At 44.2% G+C, this 22,839-nt stretch overlaps 1 protein-coding gene and 1 long non-coding RNA gene across 2 annotated transcripts in view; both read left to right on the top strand.

The window, feature by feature from the left end:
* LOC140722704 (uncharacterized) overlaps positions 1 to 22,839 on the top strand; it is a 328,213-nt gene that overhangs the window by 246,501 nt on the left and 58,873 nt on the right. The gene's annotated exons all lie outside the window — the stretch shown is intronic.
* LOC140722701 (uncharacterized) lies at positions 5,443 to 14,198 on the top strand. The gene is made up of 2 exons (XM_073037400.1): positions 5,443 to 5,498; positions 10,174 to 14,198. The coding sequence occupies exon 2, from the start codon at positions 10,580 to 10,582 to the stop codon at positions 11,969 to 11,971; it is 1,392 nt and encodes a 463-aa protein (XP_072893501.1). The 5' UTR covers positions 5,443 to 5,498; positions 10,174 to 10,579; the 3' UTR covers positions 11,972 to 14,198.

Below are 22,839 nucleotides of genomic sequence, written 5' to 3'. Positions count from 1 at the left end.
TTAACCACCCGATCAATCTGTGCAGTCTCTTTCAGGGAGCGATGAACTTGGAGTCTGAGATCCCTCTGATCATCAACACTGCTCAGGGGTTTGCATTTAACAGTGTACTGTCTCATACATTCGACCTACCGAGCTGCCAAGATGATCATCACTGATCAAATCTCACTGAGATTTCTCAGATCCTGTTGAATTTATTGCCAAGTGCGCAAGTCCGGGAAGGTACAGGTACAGAGAAACACTGACTTGTGGCAGCATCACAGGCAAGTGCATTTAGATAACACGCGGATCTCCAATTATATGATTCTCTGTCAGTAACAATCTATAATCTATAAACATGCCATTAACCGTATTTTAAATACAGTACATTCTGTCATGATCAATATTAAAATGTGCAATAACGGACTTGGAAATGTTGAATTTGGTCCCTGTTTCATTCCTCCTGTAATCACAAACCAACTCCTTTGTTTTTGTCACAATGAGGGAGAGGTTATTTTCTTGACACCACTGTGTCGGGGTGATGACTGCTTCTCTGTAGGCTGCCTCGTTATTATTTGAGATTAGGCCAGTCAGTGCAGTGTCGACAGCAAATTTAATTAGCAGATTGGAGCTGTGGGTGGCGACACAAGTCATGGATATACAGAGAGTAAAGGAGGGGGCAAGGAGACGCCCCTGTAGGGTATGTGTGCTGGGGGTCAGAGAGACAGAGGTGAGGGAGCCACTCTCGCGGTCTGACAGGAAGTCCAGGATCCAGCTACACAAGGCAGGGTGAAGGCCGAGGTCTCTGAGCTTCTTGTCGATACTTCACGCCTTCGTATGGCTACTGCTCTGCCCATGACTGCAAGGAACTGCAGAGAACTTTGGAGAGCGGAGAACATCAGAGAAACAAGCCTCCCCTCCATGGACTCTTCCTACACTTCCCCTGCCTCGGAAAAGCAGGCCATGTACTCAAAGATCCTCACAATCTGGACATTCTTGCTGCAAACCCCGCTCCCCCCATCGGGGAAGAGATACAAAAGCTTTAAAGCGCGTACCACCCAGGCTCAAGGTCGGCTTCCTGTCTGCGGTTATAAGCCAAATGAATGATAAAATGGACTCGACCTCACAATGTAACTCGACGTGACCCTGCACCATATGTCTATCTACACTGCACTTTCTCTGCAGCCATAATGCTTTGTTTCAGTTATTGTCTTGTCGTATATCAACTCAATGTACTGTCGTAATGTACTGATCTGTGTGGCTGGTACGTCAGGCAAGATTTTCACTGTAGCTCAGTACGTGATAAGAATAAACAATATCCCCCATTTTAATTGTGTCGGAAATATTAGACAGACTGAGCTTCTGCTTTGGAAACTCAGAAGGAAACTTAACTGACTGTTGTAATTTCTGAGAATGCAAATAAGTAGAATAGGCTTCAATCTCGCAATACGATCCGCGGTAACTGGGATCAGGTGACCGGTGGTGGGTCTCCCATATCAATATCAGGATCAGGTTTAATAGCACCGGCATATGTCATGAAATCTGTTGTCTCTGCGGCAACAGGAGAACCTAATTCATAACAATAGATTTTAAACTCTGAATTACAATAATATACACATTAAATCGTTAAATTATATAAGTAGTGCCAAAATAAACATAAAAACTGAACCAAACTCTTTTAATTGTGTGCAAATTCTTGAGCAAAGCTTAACTGAACTGCCCACATTGATGAGAAGCTCAGAAAAATAGTAAAGGCTAAATTCTCATATGAATGGGTCAGGCATCCAGAAATATTGGCTGCACTTTGGCAGGGAGAAACAGTGGAATAGACCATAAGACCATAAAATATTGGAGCAGAAGTTTGGCCATTCGGCCCACCGAGTCTGCTCCGTCATTCAATAATGGGCTGTTCCAATCTTCCAGTCATCTCCACTCCTCTGACTTCACCCCATACCCTTTGATGCGCTGGCTAATCAAGAAGCTATCTATCTCTGCCTTAAATACACCCAATGACTTGGCTCCACAGCCACTCATGACAACAAATTCCAACAGATTTACCACCCACTGACTGAAGTAATTTATCCGCATCTCTATTCCAAATGGACGTCCTTCAATTCTGAAGACATCCCCTCTTGTCCTAGCATCCCCTACCATTGGAAATTTACTTTGCCGTATCTAATCTGTAAAGGCCTTTTAACATTCAGAATGTTTCTATGAGATCCCTATTATTTTCCTGAACTCCAGGGGACACAGCCCATGAGCTGTCAGACCCTCCTCATATGGTAAACCTTTCATTGCTAGAATAATGCTAGTGAATCTTCTCTGAACCCTCTACAATGACAGTATATCATTTCTGAAATAAGGATAAAAAAACTGCGCACAATAGTCTGTGTGATCTCACGAGTGCCTGACAGAGTCGCACCATCGCATCCCTGCTCTTAATTCAACCCATAGAGACTCTACACCTTCCAATCATATGTCATCTCCTTCCAATGATTTAATATTGCACACAGGGCCCACAACCACTTCCTGTGCCTACTCACCTCTCTTTCGGATACACCGTACATCGTTGGACTTTCAGCTCCCAATGGCAGCCACGCTTTAGGACTAGATAGAGAGGTTGTGGAGGGCTATAGTATCTGGTTATCACAATGCCATAAATACAATATAAATGTACAAACGGTAGGCTTGCTCCGCGGCTGGAGATTCTAAATTGGAGAATGGCGCTTTATTCACAAAATCCTCATAGCCCACAGTGTCTGTGCACTGATCCCAGCAATGGAACCCGCCACTGCAGCCCCACAGTGCACTATGTACTGATTGCAAAGCTACGAAATTGCATGCGAATAGCCCTCCCCTACCCCAACTCCACTCTTTCTGCGTCACCAGCAGACTGGGACATCTCACATCTCGCTGCCTCCGCCAGGACATTAAACTGTGAACAACTGTGGTCAGGGACTGATCTCAGGGATTCTCCAAACGCTGCCTCCTTCCAGTCTGAAAATGAACCACTCATCCAGCCACACACTACCAGCAGTTATCGATCTCCAACGAAAAAGCCTAATCACCTACTCCTGAGGGTCAATACCATTGCTGACTCTGACTTTACCACCGACAGATACCAGGGGGGACATAATAATCTGAAAGTCTCTAGTCACAGCCGTGTAATAAAATGTGATCGCAGTAGGTGTGTGGCGCATGCTCAGAATGCGAAGGAGATAGACAAACCGAGCCAGGCCACAGACTGACGAAGGGGAGCAATGATCCATTTTGATACAGAGGGAAGCAGAGAGTTTAATATTGTGCCTGATGTCGGAACTGTGGCCAGTTAGAAGATAAAGTCTTGTTCCTCCCAAACTGTTTTGAGCTGTGACAGTGTTTTTTTTTATCAGAAGGCACCATGGGGACTAAAATTATCTGAGTTGAAATGTTGCCCTTCACCCACTGACGTGCTTTTGTAAACTTTTAGCAGTGTAGAAAAGTCAAAGGATTTGTAATTGGGAACACAACAGGAATTAATTCTTACTCTCAATAATTTCTCCTTTGGCTCCTCCCACTTCCTCCAAACCAAAGGTGTAGCCATGGGCACCGGCATGGGTCCCAGTTATGCCTACCTTTTTGTTGTCTTTGTGGAACAGTTCATTTTCCAAGCCTATATGGGCATCTGTCCCCCTCTTCTCCTTCGCTACATAGACGACTGCATTGGAGCTGCCTCCTGCAACGCATGCTGAGCCCGTTGACTTCATTAACTTTGCCTCCAATTTTCACCCTGCCCTCAAAATTACCTGGTCCATTTCTGACACCCTCCCTCCCCTTTCTTGATCTTTTTGTCTCCATCTCTAGAGACGGCCTATCTACTGATATCTACTATAAACCTACAGACTCTCACAGCCTCCTGGACTGTAGCTTCCCATCTTCCCACCCTGTCTCTTACAAAAATGTATCTTACAAAAAAGTCTATCCCCTTCTAACAATTCCTCCGTCTCCGCCGCATCTGCTCTCAGGATGAGGCTTTTCGTTCCAGGACGAAGGAGATGTCTTCCTTTTTTGAACAAAGGGGCTTCCCTTCCTCCACCATAAACTTGGGAAACAATGCTTAAAGTCTTAAACTGGTAAAGTGGAAAAGTTCAGTAATCCACGGAATAAGTGAGTGAGAGGAGAGATTTGTAAATCCACACGAACATGTAGAGAGAAGGCAGTTACGCAGAATCCCACACACACATTCCACGCTGGGTAAACGAAATAACTGTCGCCGAAGATCTCATCCGTTGATTCGTTCCGAAATCCACTTCGAAATATCACCAGGTGACAGTGACAAGTGGTTACCACAGAACACCCCGATTCCAGGTAATGGCCAACAGAAGTGATACCACAGGATACTCCAACAAATCACACGTAGGAATTATACGAAGTGACAGTCACACATCCGTTGTACACTGCGTACTGATGATCAACCCCGACCTTCTGGGCATGGAAGAGTTCCAACCCATAGCAGTGACAAGCTGAAGTTCCAACAGTCTCAGTCCCTCTCCCTCTCTCTCTCTCTCTCTCTCTCTCTCTCTCTCTCTCTCTCTCTCTCTCTCCTCTCTCTCTCTCTCTCTCCTCTCTTCTCTCTCTCTCTCTCTCAAGCAGGCTGCCGCAGCTTGTCTCTGACGTCATAGTCCCGCCTCTAACAGTGACCGAACCTCAAACAACACACACAAAAATGCTGGTGGAGCACAGCAGACCAGGCAGCATCTATCGGGAGAAGCACTGTCGAAGGCCGAGACCCTTCGTCAGGACTCTGATCAGCCTCTGTCTTCAAACCGAGCCAGCGGTCTTGTAACACAATGCACCTCTAAAGTCTGACAGAAGACGAGCTACGATAGAGCAGGGTCAGAAACCAGAGAGTTGCCAGACTGAGTCAGGGCCTGGGGATCCAGAGAGAGATGGGGTCTGGAGTTTACGAGGAGGAAGAGGAACCAGACCAGCAGGATGTGGCTAAAAATGAAAGATTAGAAACAATTGGAACCGGTTGACCGAAAAAAACGTGGTTAATTTCTGCAAAATACTGGTGGAAATCAACAGATCAGGCAGCAAATGTGGAGAGGAATAAATGGACAACGTTTAGGCCGACTCACTTCAGCATGCCGAGTCTGTGTACTCCTCTGCTTAGTTGCTGCCTGAACTGCAGAGCTCCTCCAGCATTTTGTGTGTGTGCGTCTCTGTATTTCCAGCAACTGCAGAATGTCTTGTCTGCATTTCTGCATTTGTAAGAGGATTTTACTTTGCCATTAGATACACATTGATATTGATTATCTTCTTATGGGAGCCGCTTTCTGCATTAAAACAGCTGCTGAGTTTTCTATACACACAGAAAAAAGCTGAGTATGGACATTGAACCAGTACATGCAGAAACTTTTAACTGCAGCGTGATTACCCGTGAAGCACCGATCAAATGCGCAGGCGTCAGGGCTGCAGCGGTCTCCGGATATCACGCATGCGCGCAGTGCACAAAAAGCCTCGGAAAATGTCGGAAACAGGTAAGAGCGATTCTTCGTGATATTATCTTAAGTTCCGACCTCGGGACAATTGCTGTGAGTTCCGAAAATTACACCCCGCAATCCCGGACAGTCCTGCCCTCTTCCATCTCTCCAGCCCCACGACCCGTACACCAGCCCCGGGGAGCTTCCGTCTGATGAGGGAGTGGGAGCCGATGGATCTCTCAGACAGAGCTGAGCTTCAGCTATCTGAATGCAAGGATTGGGAACTCGGAGAAAGGGAACAAAATCGTTTCCATCACCAGCTGAGAAAATCACCTTTGTTCTACCTGCAATTACAAACACTTATCCACTTGGCGCGTGGCCAAGTGATCTGAAGGTCACTAGTTCGGGCCTCAGCTGAGGCAACGCGTTGTGTCCTTGAGCAATGCACTTAACAACACATTGCTCTGCGACGGCACCGGTGCCAAGCTGTATGGGTCCTAATGCCCTTCCCTTGGACAACATCGGGGGCGTGGAGAGGGGAGACTTGCAGCATGGGCAGCTGCTGGTCTCCCATACAACCCTGCCCAGGCCTGCGCCCTGGAAACATTCCAAGGCAGAAATCCATGGTCTCATGAGACTAGCGGATCCTATATAATCAAAAACAAGAGAAAATCTGCAGATGCTGGAAATCAAAGCAACCACACACAAAATGCCAGAGGAACTCAGCATTAGTACTCTTTTACATAGATTTTGCCTGGCCTGCTGAGTTCCTCCAGCATTTTGTGTGTGTTGCTTGTTCTATTTCCTCTTACTCTGGACTTTTCTACCAGTGAGAACATGTTTTGTCCCCTTTTCTCTTGGTACATAATGACATCAAACTCCTTTGCCCTGGGCATCATGTAGCTTTCACATCACAAATGTGCCAGACTCCAGTGAGACAGACTATTGCCCTTCCCTTCACATTCATTGGCATTGCCATCAATGAATTCACCACCATCTATCACCAGGGGGAGGGTTCAGAGGGAATATTTATGTACAATACAAAAACTGGTGTTACCTGCATGTATTGTAGTGATGCAAAAGTTGCTGGAAAATTTGCGTGTGGGAAGAAGTGGAGTGATATTTGGAAATTTGACTGTTTAAAGCGTTGCTTAGCAAGCAAATCACATATGGATGGTGTCCAAATGCTCTGACGAGAAAATCCTTAATTATCCACTATAGGCCTGCTACATAGGTTGTGTGAGAGTGCAGATGAACTCGATCAAACCCAGAGGAGATAGAAGTTCCAGGTTGCAGGACACAGGAAACTGGGTGAAAGTCAGGAAGGGGAACGATGTTAAATAGCCATCGTAGAGTACTTTTGTGGCCATCCCCCACAACAATAGATGGACCACTTTAGAAAGTGTTGGAGGGAATTAGCTGGCAGTGGAATGTCAAAGTGGTGATACACGATTTGTTAGTGAGGGGAACACAGAACTAGAAGGGGACTAATAGCCTAGGGGTGAGGCTTGCTACTGCTAGTGGGGTGTGGGGGGGGGGGGGTTAGAGGTTAAACTAAAGTTTCAAGGGGTATGGGCCAGAATGCCAGAACAGATACTGGAGAGGGTGAATTGAATTGATTTTCTTACTTATATCCTTCATATACATGAGGAGTACAAATCTTTATGTTGCATCTCCATCTAAATGTGCAATGTCCAATTTATAGTAATTTACAATAAATTGTATGTACAACAGCACAGTCAATATTACACAGAAATACAATCCTTTCATCATTGAATTAAAGTCTGGTAGACTGGTGGAAGAAGCTGTCCCAGAGAGTTTGTTTTGACACCGGACAGATGTTGTTCAGACCTCAGACAAAGTCATCAATCAAGAGGTTGAGCATGGTGTGAAGACTGTCCTGAGCTGTGTATATCACAATGCAAGAATTATCATAGGAAAGCCTGATGAGCTCAGGACAGGGAATTATGATATTGTAGCCATTACTGGGACTTGGTTGCACCCAACAGTCTGAGGGATTGAGAGGAACAAATTTGTAGTGAAATCACCGACTATGCCAAGAAACAAAGGTTGATTGAGTAAGTCATTTTAACTTTCCAAATGTTGACTAAGACTCCCATAATGTAAAAGGACTAAATGGGGTAGAGTTTATCAAATATGCCCTTAATCAGCACATAGAACTCCAGACATAGAAGTATGCAAAAAGCTATTAGGAAATGATCCAGGGCTAGTGACAGAAATTAGTGTATGAGAACACTTTGTATCTAGTGATCATAATGCCATGAGGTTCCAAGTAAATATGGAAAAAGAGAGGTCTGGACCATGGGTTGAGATTCGAAGTTGGAGAATGGTCAATTTTGATGGTATCAGAAAGGATCTGACAAGTGTGGCTTGGGACAGGCTGTTTTAGATAGATAGATAGATACTTTATTCATCCCCAAGGGGAAATTCAACTTTTTCCAATGTCCTATACACTTGTTGTAGCAAAACTAATTACATACAATACTTAACTCAGTAAAGAATATGATATGCATCTAAATCACTATCTCAAAAAGCATTAATAATAGCTTTTAAAAAGTTCTTAAGTCCTGGCGGTAGAATTGTAAAGCCTAATGGCATTGGGGAGTATTGACCTCTTCATCCTGTCTGAGGAGCATTGCATCGATAGTAACCTGTCGCTAAAACTGCTTCTCTGTCTCTGGATGGTGCTATGTAGAGGATGTTCAGAGTTTTCCATAATTGACCGTAGCCTACTCAGCGCCCTTCGCTCAGCTACCGATGTTAAACTCTCCAGTACTTTGCCCACGACAGAGCCCGCCTTCCTTACCAGCTTATTAAGACGTGAGGCGTCCCTCTTCTTAATGCTTCCTCCCCAACACGCCACCACAAAGAAGAGGGCGCTCTCCACAACTGACCTATAGAACATCTTCAGCATCTCACTACAGACATTGAATGACGCCAACCTTCTTAGGAAGTACAGTCGACTCTGTGCCTTCCTGCACAAGGCATCTGTGTTGGCAGTCCAGTCTAGCTTCTCGTCTAACTGTACTCCCAGATACTTGTAGGTCTTAACCTGCTCCACACATTCTCCATTAATGATCACTGGCTCCATATGAGGCCTAGATCTCCTAAAGTCCACCACCATCTCCTTGGTCTTGGTGATATTGAGACGCAGGTAGTTTGAGTTGCACCATATCACAAAGTCCTGTATCAGTTTCCTATACTCCTCCTCCTGTCCATTCCTGACACACCCCACTATGGCCGTGTCATCAGCGAACTTCTGCACATGGCAGAACTCCGAGTTATATTGGAAGTCTGATGTGTACAGGGTGAACAGGACCGGAGAGAGCACGGTCCCCTGCGGCGCTCCTGTGCTGCTGACCACCGTGTCAGACCTACAGTCTCCCAACCGCACATACTGAGGCCTATCTGTCAAGTAGTCCACTATCCAATCCACCATGTGAGATTCTACTGTTTTCTGGCAAAGGAGTACTTGGTAAGTGGCAGTTGTTCAGGTGAAGTTTTGGGAATGTAGAGTGTGTATGTACTTGTTGAAATAAATGTTGAAGTGTAACTGGTGCAGGCAACATTGGTTTCCAAGAGATATTGTGTTCCTCTAAATGCCTCGGACTGTTGGGTGCTACCAAGACTCATTGATGACTATAATATCATAATTTCATGCCCTGAGTTCATTTGACTTATTTTTTAGTCATCTTCTGTTGGTTTCTAAAAGCTTCCCAATAGTTTTTGCTCTTTTGTTTGCCCTCTCGTTGGCTCTTATGTTGGCTTTGGCTTCTTATTTTAGCCACTGTTGTGTCATCCTGCATTTCCCATGCTTCCACTTCTTTGAGATGTATCGATCACTCAGTTCCTGCATTGCCATCAGAAACTCCAGCCATTGCTGATCCAATGTCAGTCCTAACTTTTCCCTTCCAAACAAGTTTGGCCAGCTTCTCTGTCATAGAATCATGGAGAAGTTCAGTTTGAAAACAGGCTATTTGGCTCATTGTGCCAATGCTGAAAAAAGATTTAAGCTGCCTTATGCAACTACCTGCACCGGGACCATCACCCTCCATACCCCTACCATCCAGGCTCCCATCCAAAACTTTTTTAAATACTGAAATTAAGCTCATTTGCACCACGTGCTAGCATCTCATACCACTCTCTCATGACCATTTCAGTAAAGATCTTTTCCAAAGGTTTCCATTAAATTTTCACCTTCCCTCTTACCCATGATCCTCTGGTTCTCATCCCACCCAACCTCAGTGGAAAACCTGCTTGCATTTACCCTCATACCCTCATAATTTTGTATACTTCCAACAAATCCTCAAAACAATGTATAATTTCCTTGTTTATGTTTAGAGTTTTTTTAGGTGTATAAGCTGTTGAGGGGCATTGATCATGTGGATAGCCAGAGTATTATTCCCAGAGTGTTTCAGTTACTGTGGGGCCAGGCACCCATGCAGCTCAGTGGGAACAGGGAATACCAATGGACAGAGACAAACTGAGCCAGGTCACAGATTGGAGATGGCAGAAATGCCCCATTCTTACAGAGACAGGAAGAGCATCAGCGATACCAGCATTGTGCCAAGTTAGAAGATGACTTCTCACTCCAACTTGGGTTGAAACTCACTGTAACAGTGTGATGCCAGATCACACCTTAGCAAATCAAGTGATTTTATCTGAAATGTTGTCCTACACCCATTGATGGATTTTATAAATCTTTTTACAGGTTAAAAATGAAAAGGAATGCAGGAATCTGCAGGAATCTTGAACACGACACACCAGTTTTGATGCCTCTGTCCAGATATTTAAGAAGTGGAGCAAGGGATTCAATCAATCATCCTTCCTACTCAGAATATGTGGAGCGATATACTCCATCATCTGACTGACTGACATACCAGTCATTTTACACAGGGGGAACCCGTTCATCTGCTCAGACAGTGTGGAGGGATTCACTTGGTCATCTCAATTTAAGGTACATCAGCGAATTCACACTGGGCAAAGCTATTCAGCTATTCTGTGTGTGAGAAGGGACTCAGTCGGTCATCCCACCTGTGGACACACCAGTCAGTTCACACTGCACAGAGGCTGGTCATCTGAATTTGTGGGGAAGGATTCACTCAGTCATCTGACTAATGGCTCACCAGCGAGTTCACACAGCGGAGCGGCCATACACCTGCTCAGAATGTGGGAAGGGATTCATTCGGTCATCTAAACTGAAGGTACATCAGCGAGTTCACACTGGCAAGAGGCCATTCTCCTGCTGGGACTGTGGGAAGGGATTCAATGAATCATCTCAACTGAAGGTGCATCAGAGAGTTCACACTGGGGAGCGGCCATTCACCTGCTCAGTCTGTTGGAAGGGATTCACTTGTTCATCTAAACTGATGGTACATCAGCGAGTTCACACTGGGGAGAGGCCGTTCACCTGTTTGGACTGTGGGAAGACATTCACTTGCTCATCCCAACTGAAGGTACACCAGCGAGTTCACACTGGGGAGTGGCCGTTCACCTGCTCAGACTGTGGGAAGGGATTCACTCAGTCATCTAAACTGAAGGTACATCAGCGAGTTCACACTGGGGAGAGGCCATTCACCTGCTCGGACTGTGGGAAGGGATACACATGCTCATCCCAACTGAAGGTACATCAGAGAGCTCACACTGGAGGAAGGCCGTTCACCTGCTCCGTCTGTGGGAAAGGATTCACTCGGTCATCCGAACTACTGATACACCAGCGAGTTCACACTGGGGAGAGGCCATTCACCTGCTCAGATTGTGGGAAGGGATTCACTCGGTCATCCGAACTACTGGTACATCAACGAGTTCACACCGGGGAGTGGCCTTTCACCTGCTTGGACTGTGGGAAAGGATTCACTTGCTCATCCCAACTGAAGGTACATCAACGAGTTCACACCGGGGAGAGACCATTCACCTGCTTGGACTGTGGGAAAGGATTCACTTGCTCATCCCAACTGAAGGTACATCAGAGAGTTCACACTGGGGAGCAGCCGTTCAATTGCTCGGACTGTGGGAAAGGATTCACTTGCTCATTTAAACTGATGGTACATCAGCGAGTTCACACTGGAGAGAGGCCATTCACCTGCTCAGACTGTGGGAAGGGATTCACTTGCTCATCCCAACTGAAGGTACATCAGAGAGTTCACACTGGGGAGAGGCCGTTCACCTGCTCAGACTGTGGGAAGGGATTCACTTTATCATCGCAGCTACTGAGACACCAGTCAGTTCACACTGGGGAGAGGCCTTTCACCTGCTCAGTCTGTGGGAAGGGATTCACTCAGTCATACACACTAAAGGCACACCAGTCAGTTCACACTGGGGAGAGGCCGTTCACCTGCTTGGACTGTGGGAAGGGATTCACTTGCTCATCTAAACTGAAGTTACATCAGCGAGTTCACACTGGAGAGAGGCCATTCACCTGCTCAGACTGTGGGAAGGGATTCACTTGTTCATCTAAGCTGAAGGTACATCAGCGAGTTCACACTGGGGAGAGGCCATTCATATGCTGAGACTGTGGGAAAGGATTCAGTCGGTCATCTTAACTACGGAGACACCAGCAATTTCACACTGGGTAGAGGCCGATCACCAGCTCAGACTTTCGGAAGAGATTCTTTCAGTCAAATCAACCAAATGTGCATCATTGAGTTCACAGTGGTGAGAGGCCGTTCACCTGCTGTGAATGTGGGGAGCGATTCACTCAGGTCATTAAACCTCATGTAACTCTTGCTTTGGCTAGCAGATTTATATAGGGGGTGATAGACCCCTGGCCCAGCCAAATATAAGGAATCTCGTTTGGGTGGGTGCTATGTGATGACCCCTGTTACAAATCAGTACCCTGAAATAACAAATGGTACACAATATGTGATTAAACAATTGAGCTTTATAATTCTTACTTTGACTATATAGTTAGTGAAATAAACCAAAAGAAAAGAGAAGGGGCTCACTCTCACCATTCGAGTTTTCTCATCTCTCCCCATCAAAAGACCACGAAAATCTCTCTTTCAGACTCACAAGAAAGAACATTGCTGTCATTGGATAGCCTTGCACTCCAAACCCTTTTATCACTCATTGTAACCTAAACAATGCTGCTACATATAAACCTTTACCTCAGCAGTGAAAAATTACATAGAGGCCATTACATGAGCAGTGAAACCTTGCAGCATGTTACACTTGTGAGACACTGGCGGGTTCACATTGGGGAGAAAGTTTCAATGAGCTGCATGCTGGATATTTGTCCATCACCGTTGCTGAATGCAATTTCGAGAGTGACTGTCGGTGCTGAACTCTGCAATTATTGCTGTTGCTCACCACACCCAGTTCTGCACCCTGGTCACTGGGCATGGGAGGAGTTTCTTCTGCTGCACATTCACTTTTAATGGGACTGGAGTTTCATGTTCTGGATCTGAGACAAATAAATCAGTTTATTTTAAACTCTGTCTCCAGTACTTAGTGAATTTATAACACACCTCGTGTGAGTCAACTCAGGCCGGCTGGACACTGCCAGGGATTCTGTTCCACGACAGTCCTTTTAAATCCTCCCCTGTTGTTCCCCTCTCGCTCTCCCTGTTGTGATGGGTTCCAAACAGTCACCATTCTGTGGGTGAAGAGGTTTCCCTTGAATTTTCTGCAGACTGAAGAAGTCGAGCTGACTGCAGTTCTGTCTGAGATGTCCCTTGGCCCTCTAATTTCTGGACTGAGGAAGAATGCCATTCGTAGTTAATCTCCTTATTCAGGGCTCATTTCCACATTATGTGCAATTTTCCCTGCTTCTTAAGATAACACCACTGTCCTCCAAAGACTGAAAGCAGAATGGGAAACGAAGCAGGGTCAGAAGCCAGAGGCGGGTCTGCACAGGGCAGAGTTTGGGGCTCTGGATGATGGTTGGTGTAAGAATGTATGATCAGGAGAAGGGATTCAGCAGGACGTGGCAACGAATGACACAGGAGCAACATTTGGAAGCTGATTGGCAGAGAAAATCTTTTGGTTGTCTGATTTTACAAACAATAGCTGTGGTGAGGTGCTTCACTGGTCAAGGAACATTTGTGTGTTGGGAATGGTTTTATCTATTGAGCGAGTTGTTCCTGCTTATTTATCCTGTAATATATCCAGATAATTATTATGGATTGTCCTATCTGACATAATGTATTGATTATAATATAATTTGTTAGATTTTAACTCTAAAACTGGATCAGGCTTGAATTTATGGTGCCTTGATGAAGTGATGGAGGTCATTGATGAGTTTGTATTTTAAAGCAAGATGTTGGTGAATGATATTTAGAACTTCATTGTACCTGCACAAGTGATCAGATTGAGTTCAACTACTGCAGAATCCTGGAATGTGTTGGATTGTGTCTGGTTTCTCTTGGCATTTTCTGCACTTACTGCTTTGTTTTTTATTTGTATTTCATGTATTTTTGATTTTTTTTTCATTTTGTTAACCACCTTGTCCTGTATTTCTGCAAGGAACCCCTCTGTTTGTGGGAAGAAGTCTCGAACTCTCAGTGGAGTGCTCAATGCTTCTTTGTCAACATCTCATCTGCTCAGAATGTTGGGATGTCTCCCATGGAGGGTCATACTCATTCCACTGGTTAATGCTTTCTTCCATAGTGGTGATTCATTTTTCTGAGTTGGTCTTTCATTTAAGTTTTCTGGTCTGTATTGCTTATCACGATTGCATATACACACATGGAGTGATGAATCCTGTTCATTTTTGATGAAAATATATACTTAGTTTTATCTGACTGTTGTGTGATTTTTTATCATGTGTGTTATATCTCTTCCTCCTTCTGTCCAAGCTAGTGTTAATCTAAATGGGTTTGGGTGTAACTAGTGTTACGTATACGTGACGTGACAGTGGTACCCTTGTCACGTGACTGGGGTTGAAGTTATACTGGACATGAGGTAATGGTGGAGTGATGTCATTTTCCCGCCAGTAGAGGTCATGTGACAGGTTTTTTCTACAGGGTATAAAAGGAAGACCCACCCTGTCAGGTGGGGCAGTTCGTGGCTGGATTTGCCAAGATGACTTCATATCACTGTGTGATTTAATGTGATGACGCAGTTTAGTTAAAAATGAAGTTTTATATAATGCCTAAAGTTTAAAAGGTCAGAGCCAACGGTTTCTTTGCTGATGGAGAGTGAAGTTTGGAAGACATCGAGAAGAATCGATTTTCGACGATGGATTGACTTCGACCTTGTGTGATCCTCATTCGGAAGGATTTCGTTTACTATTCTCACGATAGTCTCCGCTGGAAAAGCGGGAGATTGAGAATATTGTGGAAGGAAGGTCAGTCACTTTAAGTTGTTATATTTAATAAAATTCGACGTGGGAGTTCGACGCTGGGAATCGAAGGACATCGACGTGGAAGAGAATTTACATCGCTTTAAAAAGTCTCTCCTTTTAAAAGTACCGTGAGCTTTTGAACTTTCGCCATATCGTTCTAAAGAACTGATTTTTTTTCAATACCGCTTTAAAGACTGTTTGGGACTGCAACGCTATTAAGGACTGTTTGAGCAGCTGAGCTCGGATCATTGTTTGGGTTTGTTTACTTTTGAAGGGGGTTTGTTATCAGTGTTTAATAAACGTGTTATTTGTTATAAAACCCTTCGTCTAACTCATCTATAATTATTGTTGCCTGAATACGTAACACTAGTCTTTTCTAAAGTTTTCTAAAGTTCTTATTTATCTTTGTAAATTCTACTGATTGAAATGGGACCAAGATATTTTTATAAAAAATAATTCAATGTCAGTGTTGATGGAAGTGTTTATTGCCTTTGTTGTGTTTGTTAACTATTGAGCTCTGACAGGTTTTTTTAAAGCCTTGAACTAAATTTTTCAAAGGTTTTCCCTATTTTGCACTACTTCCTATTTTCTTTGCTTCTTGATATTCCAGATACGTGGGTATCAAGAGTCCCGATAAAGGGTCTTGGCCCAAAAAGTTGATTCCCATCCATAGATGCTGCCTGACATGCTGAGCCCCTCCAGCACTTTGTGTGTATTACTCTAGATTTCTGGCATCTTCAGGTCCTCTTGTTTCCCAGATACTTACATGTTTCTTGAAAGGACAAGCCAGTAACAAGCTGGTCATGGGGTTGTGTGGCCCTGTTGTTAAAATATTCAATAAAATCAATAGAAAGAGATGGCATAGTGTTGGGAGTTGTAGAAACTGTGGGTAGATTTAAGAAACAGCAAATGTAAAAAAAAAAATCCCTGATGGGAATTGTATAGAGACCTCCAAACAGTAGTAAGTATGTGGTCCACAAATCAGAATGGGAGATAGAAAATGCCTGTCAAAAGGGCAATATTTATGGGGGATTGTCATGTAGGTGATTCGGAAAATTAGGATGGTGTTGGTCTCAAGAGGAAGAACTCCTAGAATGCCTACAAGATGCTTTTGGGAGCAGCTCGTGGTTGAGGCCACTTGGGGATCAGCAATTCTGGATTGGGTGTTGTAATGAACTGGAATTAATTAGGTCACTCAGGTTCAAAGAACCCTTAGGGGCAAGTGATCTTAATGTGATCAAATTCACCCCGACATTAGAGAAGGAGAAGCTAAAGTCAGATGTGGAATACAGAGAATTAGAGAGGCATGAGAGAAAAATTGGTCAAAATTGATTTGAAAAGAACACAGGCAGGGTTGAAAACAGAGCAGCAATGGCTGGAATTTCTGGAAGCAATTTGGAATGCGCAGGATATACACATCACAAAGAGGAAGTAGTATTCTAAAGGTAAGGTGACAAAACCGTGGCTGATAAGAGAAACCAAAGACAACATAAAAACCAAAGAGATGGCTTAGAGCAAAAATTACTAGGAAGCTAGATGATTGGGCAGCTTTTAAGAACAAACAGAATGCAACTAAAATAATTAAGAAGGAAAAGATGGAATACATAGATGAGCTAGCCAGCAATATTAAAGAGGATACCAATTTTTTTCTTCAGGTACATGTAGTGTAAACGAGAGGCTGAAGCGGATATCAGACCTGGGAAAAATGATGCTGGAGAGGTAGTAATGGGGTGGGTGCGGAAGGTGATGGCAGATGAACTGAATAAGTATTGTGCATCACTCTTATCTGTCGAAGACACTTGCAGGAATATGGAAGTCCCAATTGTTAGTGGTCAGAATGTTTAAAGTTATGTTACCCGGGAGAAGGTTCTTGGGAAACAGATGGTCTGAAGGTAAATAGGTCAGCTAGATCAGGTGGTACACCAACCAGAGATGGCTGAAGAGATATGAATGCATTAGCAATGATCTTTCGAGAATCGTTAAGGAAATTTTCAGAAGTTTTCTGATGACTCTGCCATAGTTGGATGCATCAGCAAGGGAGATGAGGCTGAGTACAGGGCTACAGTGGGAAACTTTGTCACATGGTGTGAGCAGAATCATCTGCAGCTTAATGTGAAAAAGACTAAGGAGCTGGCGGTGGACCTGAGGAGGGCTAAGGCACCGGTGACCCGTTTCCATCCAAGGGGTCAGTGTGGACCTGGGGATATGAATTGAAAATAAACTGGACTGATCAAAGAACACTGAGGCTGTCTACAAGAAGGGTCAGAGCCGTCTCTATATCATGAGGAGACTGAGGTCCTTTAACATCTGCTGGACGATGCTGAGGATGTTCTACGAGTCTGTGTTGGCCAGTGCTATCATGTTTGCTGTTGTGTGCTGGGGCAGCAGGCTGAGGGTAGCAGACACCAACAAAATCAACAAACTCATTCGTGAGGCCAGTGATGCTGTGGGGGTGTAACTGGACACTCTGACGGTGGTATCTGAAAAGACGATGCTGTCCAAGTTGCATGCCATCTTGGACAATGTCTCCCATCCACTCCATAATGTACTGGTTGGGCACAGGAGTACATTCAGCCAGAGACTCATTCCACCGAGATGCAACACTGAGCGTCACAGGAAGTCATTCCTGCCAGTGGCCATCAAACTTTACAACTCCTCCCTCGGAGGGTCAGACACCCTGAGCCAATGGGCTGGTCCTGGACTAATTTCCACTTGGCATAATTTACTTACTATTATTTAATTATTTATGGTTTTATATTGATAAATTTCTACACTATTCTTGGTTGGTGTGACTGTAACGAAACCCAATTTCCCTTGGGATCAATAAAGTATGCCTGTCTGTCTGTCATTATATCCCAAGAAGTTTCTTCCTTCACTACTCCCCCTCTCTCAGTTTTTGCCCATTCTTCAAATTTGTCTGTCCTGCTGCAGTCGCATTGCTTCCCCAGCAGTAATAACGCCTCCACCTATCTTTGAATCACCCGCAAACCTTGCCACAAAGCCAGCAATTCCATTATCCAAATCAGTGACAAATAATGTGAAAAGCAGCGGACCGATTACTGCCCCATGAAGACCACTAGTCACTGCTAGCCAACCAGAAAAGGCTCCTTTAATTCCCACTCGCTCCCTCTTGCTGTCAGCCATTCTTCCTATCCATGCCAGTATTTCTTCTGATTTTTATCCTGTTAAACAGTCTCGTGTGTGACACCTTATCAGATGCCTTCTGCAAATCCAAGTAAATGATATCCACTGCCTCTCGGTTGTCTATCATGCGTATGACTTCCTCGAAGAACTCTAACAGATTTGTCAGGCAAGATTTCCCTGTACAGAAGCTATGCTGGCTTTGACTTATTTTATCATTAGTCTCCGAGTACCCCAAAACCTCATCTCTAATAATAGACTCAAACACTTCCCCAGCATGAGGTGAGGCTAACTGGACTATAATTTGCTTTCCTTTGCCTTCCTCCCTTCTCAAATAGTCGATTGTCATTTGCAATCTTCCTGTCCTCCGGGACCATGCCAGAAGCATGCCTGTAGTGAGGCAACCAGAATTTAGCAAATTACTCCAAGTGGGGTCTGACCAGGGCCCTGTATACCTGCAACATTTCCAATCGGCGCTGAAACTAAATCCCACGGAAGGCCAATGCACCATATGCCTTCTTAATCACAGAGTCAACCTGCATAGCAGCTTTGAGTGTCCAATGGACTCGGACCCCCAAGATTCCTCTGATCCTCCACACTGCCATGAGTCCTACCATTATTGCTATATTCTGCCATCATATTTGACCTACCAAAATGAACCACCTCACACATTTCTGGGCTGAACTCCATTTGCCACTTCTCAGCCCAGTTTTGCAGCCTATCAATATCCCGCTGTAACCTTTGACAGCCATCCACACTATCCAGAACATCCCCAACATTTGTGTTACCAGCAAATTTACTAACCTATCCCTCCACTTCATCATCCATGTTATTTATAAACATCACGAAGAGTTGGGGTCCGAGAGCAGATCCCTGAGGCGCTCCACTGGTGACCGACCTCCATGCAGAATATGACCCAACTACAACCACTCTTTGCCTTCTGTGGGGAAACCACTTCTGGATCCAGAAAGCAATGTCCTCTTGGATCCCATGCCTGCTTACATTCTCAATAAGCCTTGAATGGGGTACCTTGTTAAAGATCATCTGAAAATCCAAGCTAAAAACATCCGTTGCTTCTGCTTTATCTATCTTGCCTGTTATTTCCTCAAAGTATTCCAAGTGATTTGTCAGACACTATTTTCTCTAAAGGAATCCTGCTGACTTTGGCCTATTTCTTCATGCATCCCCAATTACAGTACCCAAAAACACTCACCCTTAATACACTCTAACGTCTTCCTGACCACTGAGGTCAGACTAACTGTCCTACAATTTTCTTTCTTCTGCCCTCCCTCACTTCTTAAAGAGTGGAGTGATATTTGCAACTTTCCAGTTTGCCAGAACCGTTCCAAAATCTAGTGATTCGTGATAGATCATTACTCATTAATTTAAAAGAAAACTTAGGGGGAGCTTCTTCATTCAGAGTCGGGGAGAGTGTGCAGCGAGCTGCCAGAGCAAGTGACCGGGACGATTTCAAACTTTAAGAGAAGTTTGCTTATGTTCATGGATGAGAAGTATATAGAGGGCTATGGTCCAGGTGGAAGTTGTTGGAACTCGGCAGATTAATGCTTTAGGACGGACAAGATTTTTCTGTGCTGTAGTATTCTATGACTTTAATGCCTTCACAATCTCTTCAGCTACCTCTTTCCGCACCCTGGTGTGTTCACTTTCAGGCTTTTCAGCTTCCAAAACACGTTCTCTCCTTTGTAAAAGCAATGGGTGGCTTCAATCTGCAGGAGAATTGGGAAAGTCAGATTGGTGTGAGATCACAACAGAGGGAATGTATTGAATGCTTACGAAATGGATTTTTAGAGCAGCTGATGGTTGAGCCTACTCGGGGAACTGCTATCTTAGATTGGGTGTTGTGTAATAACCCAGATCTTGTTAGGGAGGTTAATGTAAAGGAACCATCAGAAGGCAGTGATCATAATGATTGAATTCCTGCTGCAGTTTCTAAGGGAGAAGCATACGTCACATGCATAGTATCACAATGGAATAAAGGGAATTACAGAGGCATGAGAGAGGTTATTCCCCAGGTGGATTTGAGAAGGATACTGGTGGGGATGATGTCAAAGCAGAAGTGGCTGACGTTTCTGGGAATAGTTCATAATGTACAGAATAGGTCATAATCTCCCGCAGTAGTAGTTCACAAACGGCGGGGCTACGCTACCGTGGCTGACAAAGGAAGTTATGGACTGTATAAAAGCCAAGGAAAGTGCTTTTCAGGTAGCAGAAGTGAGTAGGAAGTTAGATAATTGGGTAGCTTTGAAAATCCAACAACAGGAAACTGCAAAAAGCTATATGAAGGGGAAAGGTGAAATATCGCAACAAACTAGACAATAATATACACCATTATAAAAAATGCGAAAGGGAGGTGATAGTTTATTTTGGACCTCTGGAAAATGATGCTCATGAGGTGGAAATGGGGAAGAGATGGTAGATGAACTTGATAGGTACTTTGCATCTGTCTTCTCTGTGGAAGACACAGCAGTGTGCCAGAGATCCGTGAGTGTCAGGGAGCAGGAGTGAATGTCATTGTTATTACAACGGAAAACGTGCGAGGCAAACTCAGGTTCTTAAAGTGGATAAGACACCTGGACCAGAAGAAGTACATCATAGAGCCCTGTGTAACATTTTAGAAACAAATCAGCAGCAATACAGTTTACACCGGAGTCTGGTTTTGATGTTAAAACCATTATCTTTATTAGTAACTACTTATAATATTTTAAGTTAAACAAATTAAACAAAAGTTAACAGTGTTATGCGTATAAATATGGGTAAATATAACTCCTTAACTATCGAGCCTGGGGGATCAAGGCTTAGAGTCTGGAGATGGTAACGTAGGAAACTTCAGTAATCGGAGGAATAAATGATCAGAGAAAGATACTTGTAGTCCAGGGTAATTGTAGAGAGAAGGCAATTATGTCGAATTCCACAGGTAAACGCAAACTGTCGTCGAAGATTTTGTTCGTTGAATCGATCCAAAATCCACTTAGATATATCAGACGAATGTCGTCTTCAAGTGACTACCACATAACATATCCAGGTAAGGGTTAACTTCAAGTGGTCCCACATTACATTCCTAAATCTACTCCTTTGGATTATACGAAGTGACAGACACACATTCTGGAGCAAACCTTGCCCTGGCAGTTCTAAATAAAAGTCTTACTCAGACTACGAGAGTAGCTGTTCTGTCTCCCTCGTTCCGACTGTGTGTGTGTGTCTCATATCTATCTATCTATATATATCGCTCTCTCTAAATCTCTATCTCGCTCTCTCTCTGAGCTGAGAAACCTGCCGGCTGACGTCACTGTTAGTCCCGCCTCACTCAGGAACTTTCTTAAAGTGACAGTCCACAGCAAACGAAACCGAGGGATTCGTAACACCTGAGAGAGGTTGCTGAAGAGATAACAGATGCAATGGTCATGACCTGTCAAAAATCACTTGACAAGGGGTCCCTTGCAGAAATACACATCAATGTGGTCAACAAAAGGAAAGAAAAATCGAAAGTACATGAAATACAAACAATAAGGCAGTAAGTAATTTTTACACTCGTTGATGTGACTGTAACGAAACCCCATTTCCCTCGGGATCAATCAAGTATGTCTGTCTGTCTGTCTGTGTAGAAAATGCCAAAAGAAATCAGACACAATCCAACACATTTCAGGACCCTACAGCAGTTTAATTCAATCTGATTAATTACAAAGGTACAATCAGTGGCAAATATGATTCACCAAAACCTTGCTTTAAAATACAAACGCATGAATGCCCTCCATCACTTCATCGAGGCACCGTAAGTTCAAGCCTGATCCACCTTTAGAGTCAAAATCTTACAAATTATATGATAATCAATACATTATACCAAATAGGACAATCTATAATAACCATCTGGATACAATATTACAGGATAAACAAGCAGGAACAACTCCCTCAATAGACAAAAGCATTCCCAACACACACACGTTCCTCGGCCAGTGCAGCACCTCACAACAGGAATTGTTTGTGTCATCAGTCAGATAACTGAATGATTTTCTCTGTCAATCAGCTTCGAAATGTTGCTACTCTGTCATTCGTTGCCACACCCTGTTGCTGATTCCCTTCTCCTCATCATACGTTCTTACGCCGACCATCGTTCAGAGCCTCAAACAATGCCCTGTGTGGACCCACCTCTGGTTTCTGACCCTGCTCCATTGAACATCAAACTAATGGTTTCCCATTCAGCTTTCAGTGTTTGGAGGACAGTGGTGTTTTCTAACAACCCTTCAGAAGCAGGGAAAATGACAAATAATGTGGAAATGAGCCCTGAATAGGGAGGTTAACAACTAATGTCATTCTTCCTCAGCCCAGAGATTTGAGGGGCGAAGAACATCTCAGACAGAACTGCAGTCAGCTCGACTTCCTCAATCTGCAGAAAATTCAAGGGAAACCTCTTCACCCACAGAGTAGTGACTGGAACCCCCCCCCCCCCCCACAGGGAGAGTGAGAGATGAACAACAAGGGAAGATGTAAAAGGACTGTCGCAAACAGTATCACTGGCAGGGTCCAGCCGGCATGAGTTAACTCTCTACTGTACACTAGGTGTGTTGTAAATTCACTAAATACCGGAGACAGTTTAAAATAGAACTGATTTATTTGTCACTGATCCAGTCCCATTAAAGGTGAAGGTGCAGCAGAAGGAACTCCTCCCATGCCCAGTGACCAGGGTGCAGAACTGGGTGTGGTGAGCAGCAGCAATAATTGCAGAGTTCAGCACCGACAGTCACTCTCGAAATTGCATTCAGCAATGGTGATGGACAAATATCCAGCATGCAGCTCATTGAAACTTTCTCCCCAGTGTGAACCCGGTAGTGTGTCACAAGTGTAACATGCTGCAATGTTTCACTGCTCATGTAATGGCCTCTCTGTAATGTTTCACTGCTGAGGTAATGGTTTCTCTGTAGCAGAGATAACAGGGTT

The sequence above is a fragment of the Hemitrygon akajei genome, unplaced genomic scaffold (genome assembly GCF_048418815.1).
Source record: "Hemitrygon akajei unplaced genomic scaffold, sHemAka1.3 Scf000085, whole genome shotgun sequence".
In the NCBI taxonomy this organism is placed as follows: Eukaryota; Metazoa; Chordata; class Chondrichthyes; order Myliobatiformes; family Dasyatidae; genus Hemitrygon; species Hemitrygon akajei.
Note: the sequence above shows the minus strand (reverse complement) of the source record. Positions and strands in the feature narration are given on the sequence as shown.

Coding starts and splice junctions, on each gene's coding strand:
- LOC140722701 (XM_073037400.1), top strand. CDS start 10,580: ATGGCTCACCAGCGAGTTCACACAGCGGAGCGGCCATACACCTGCTCA.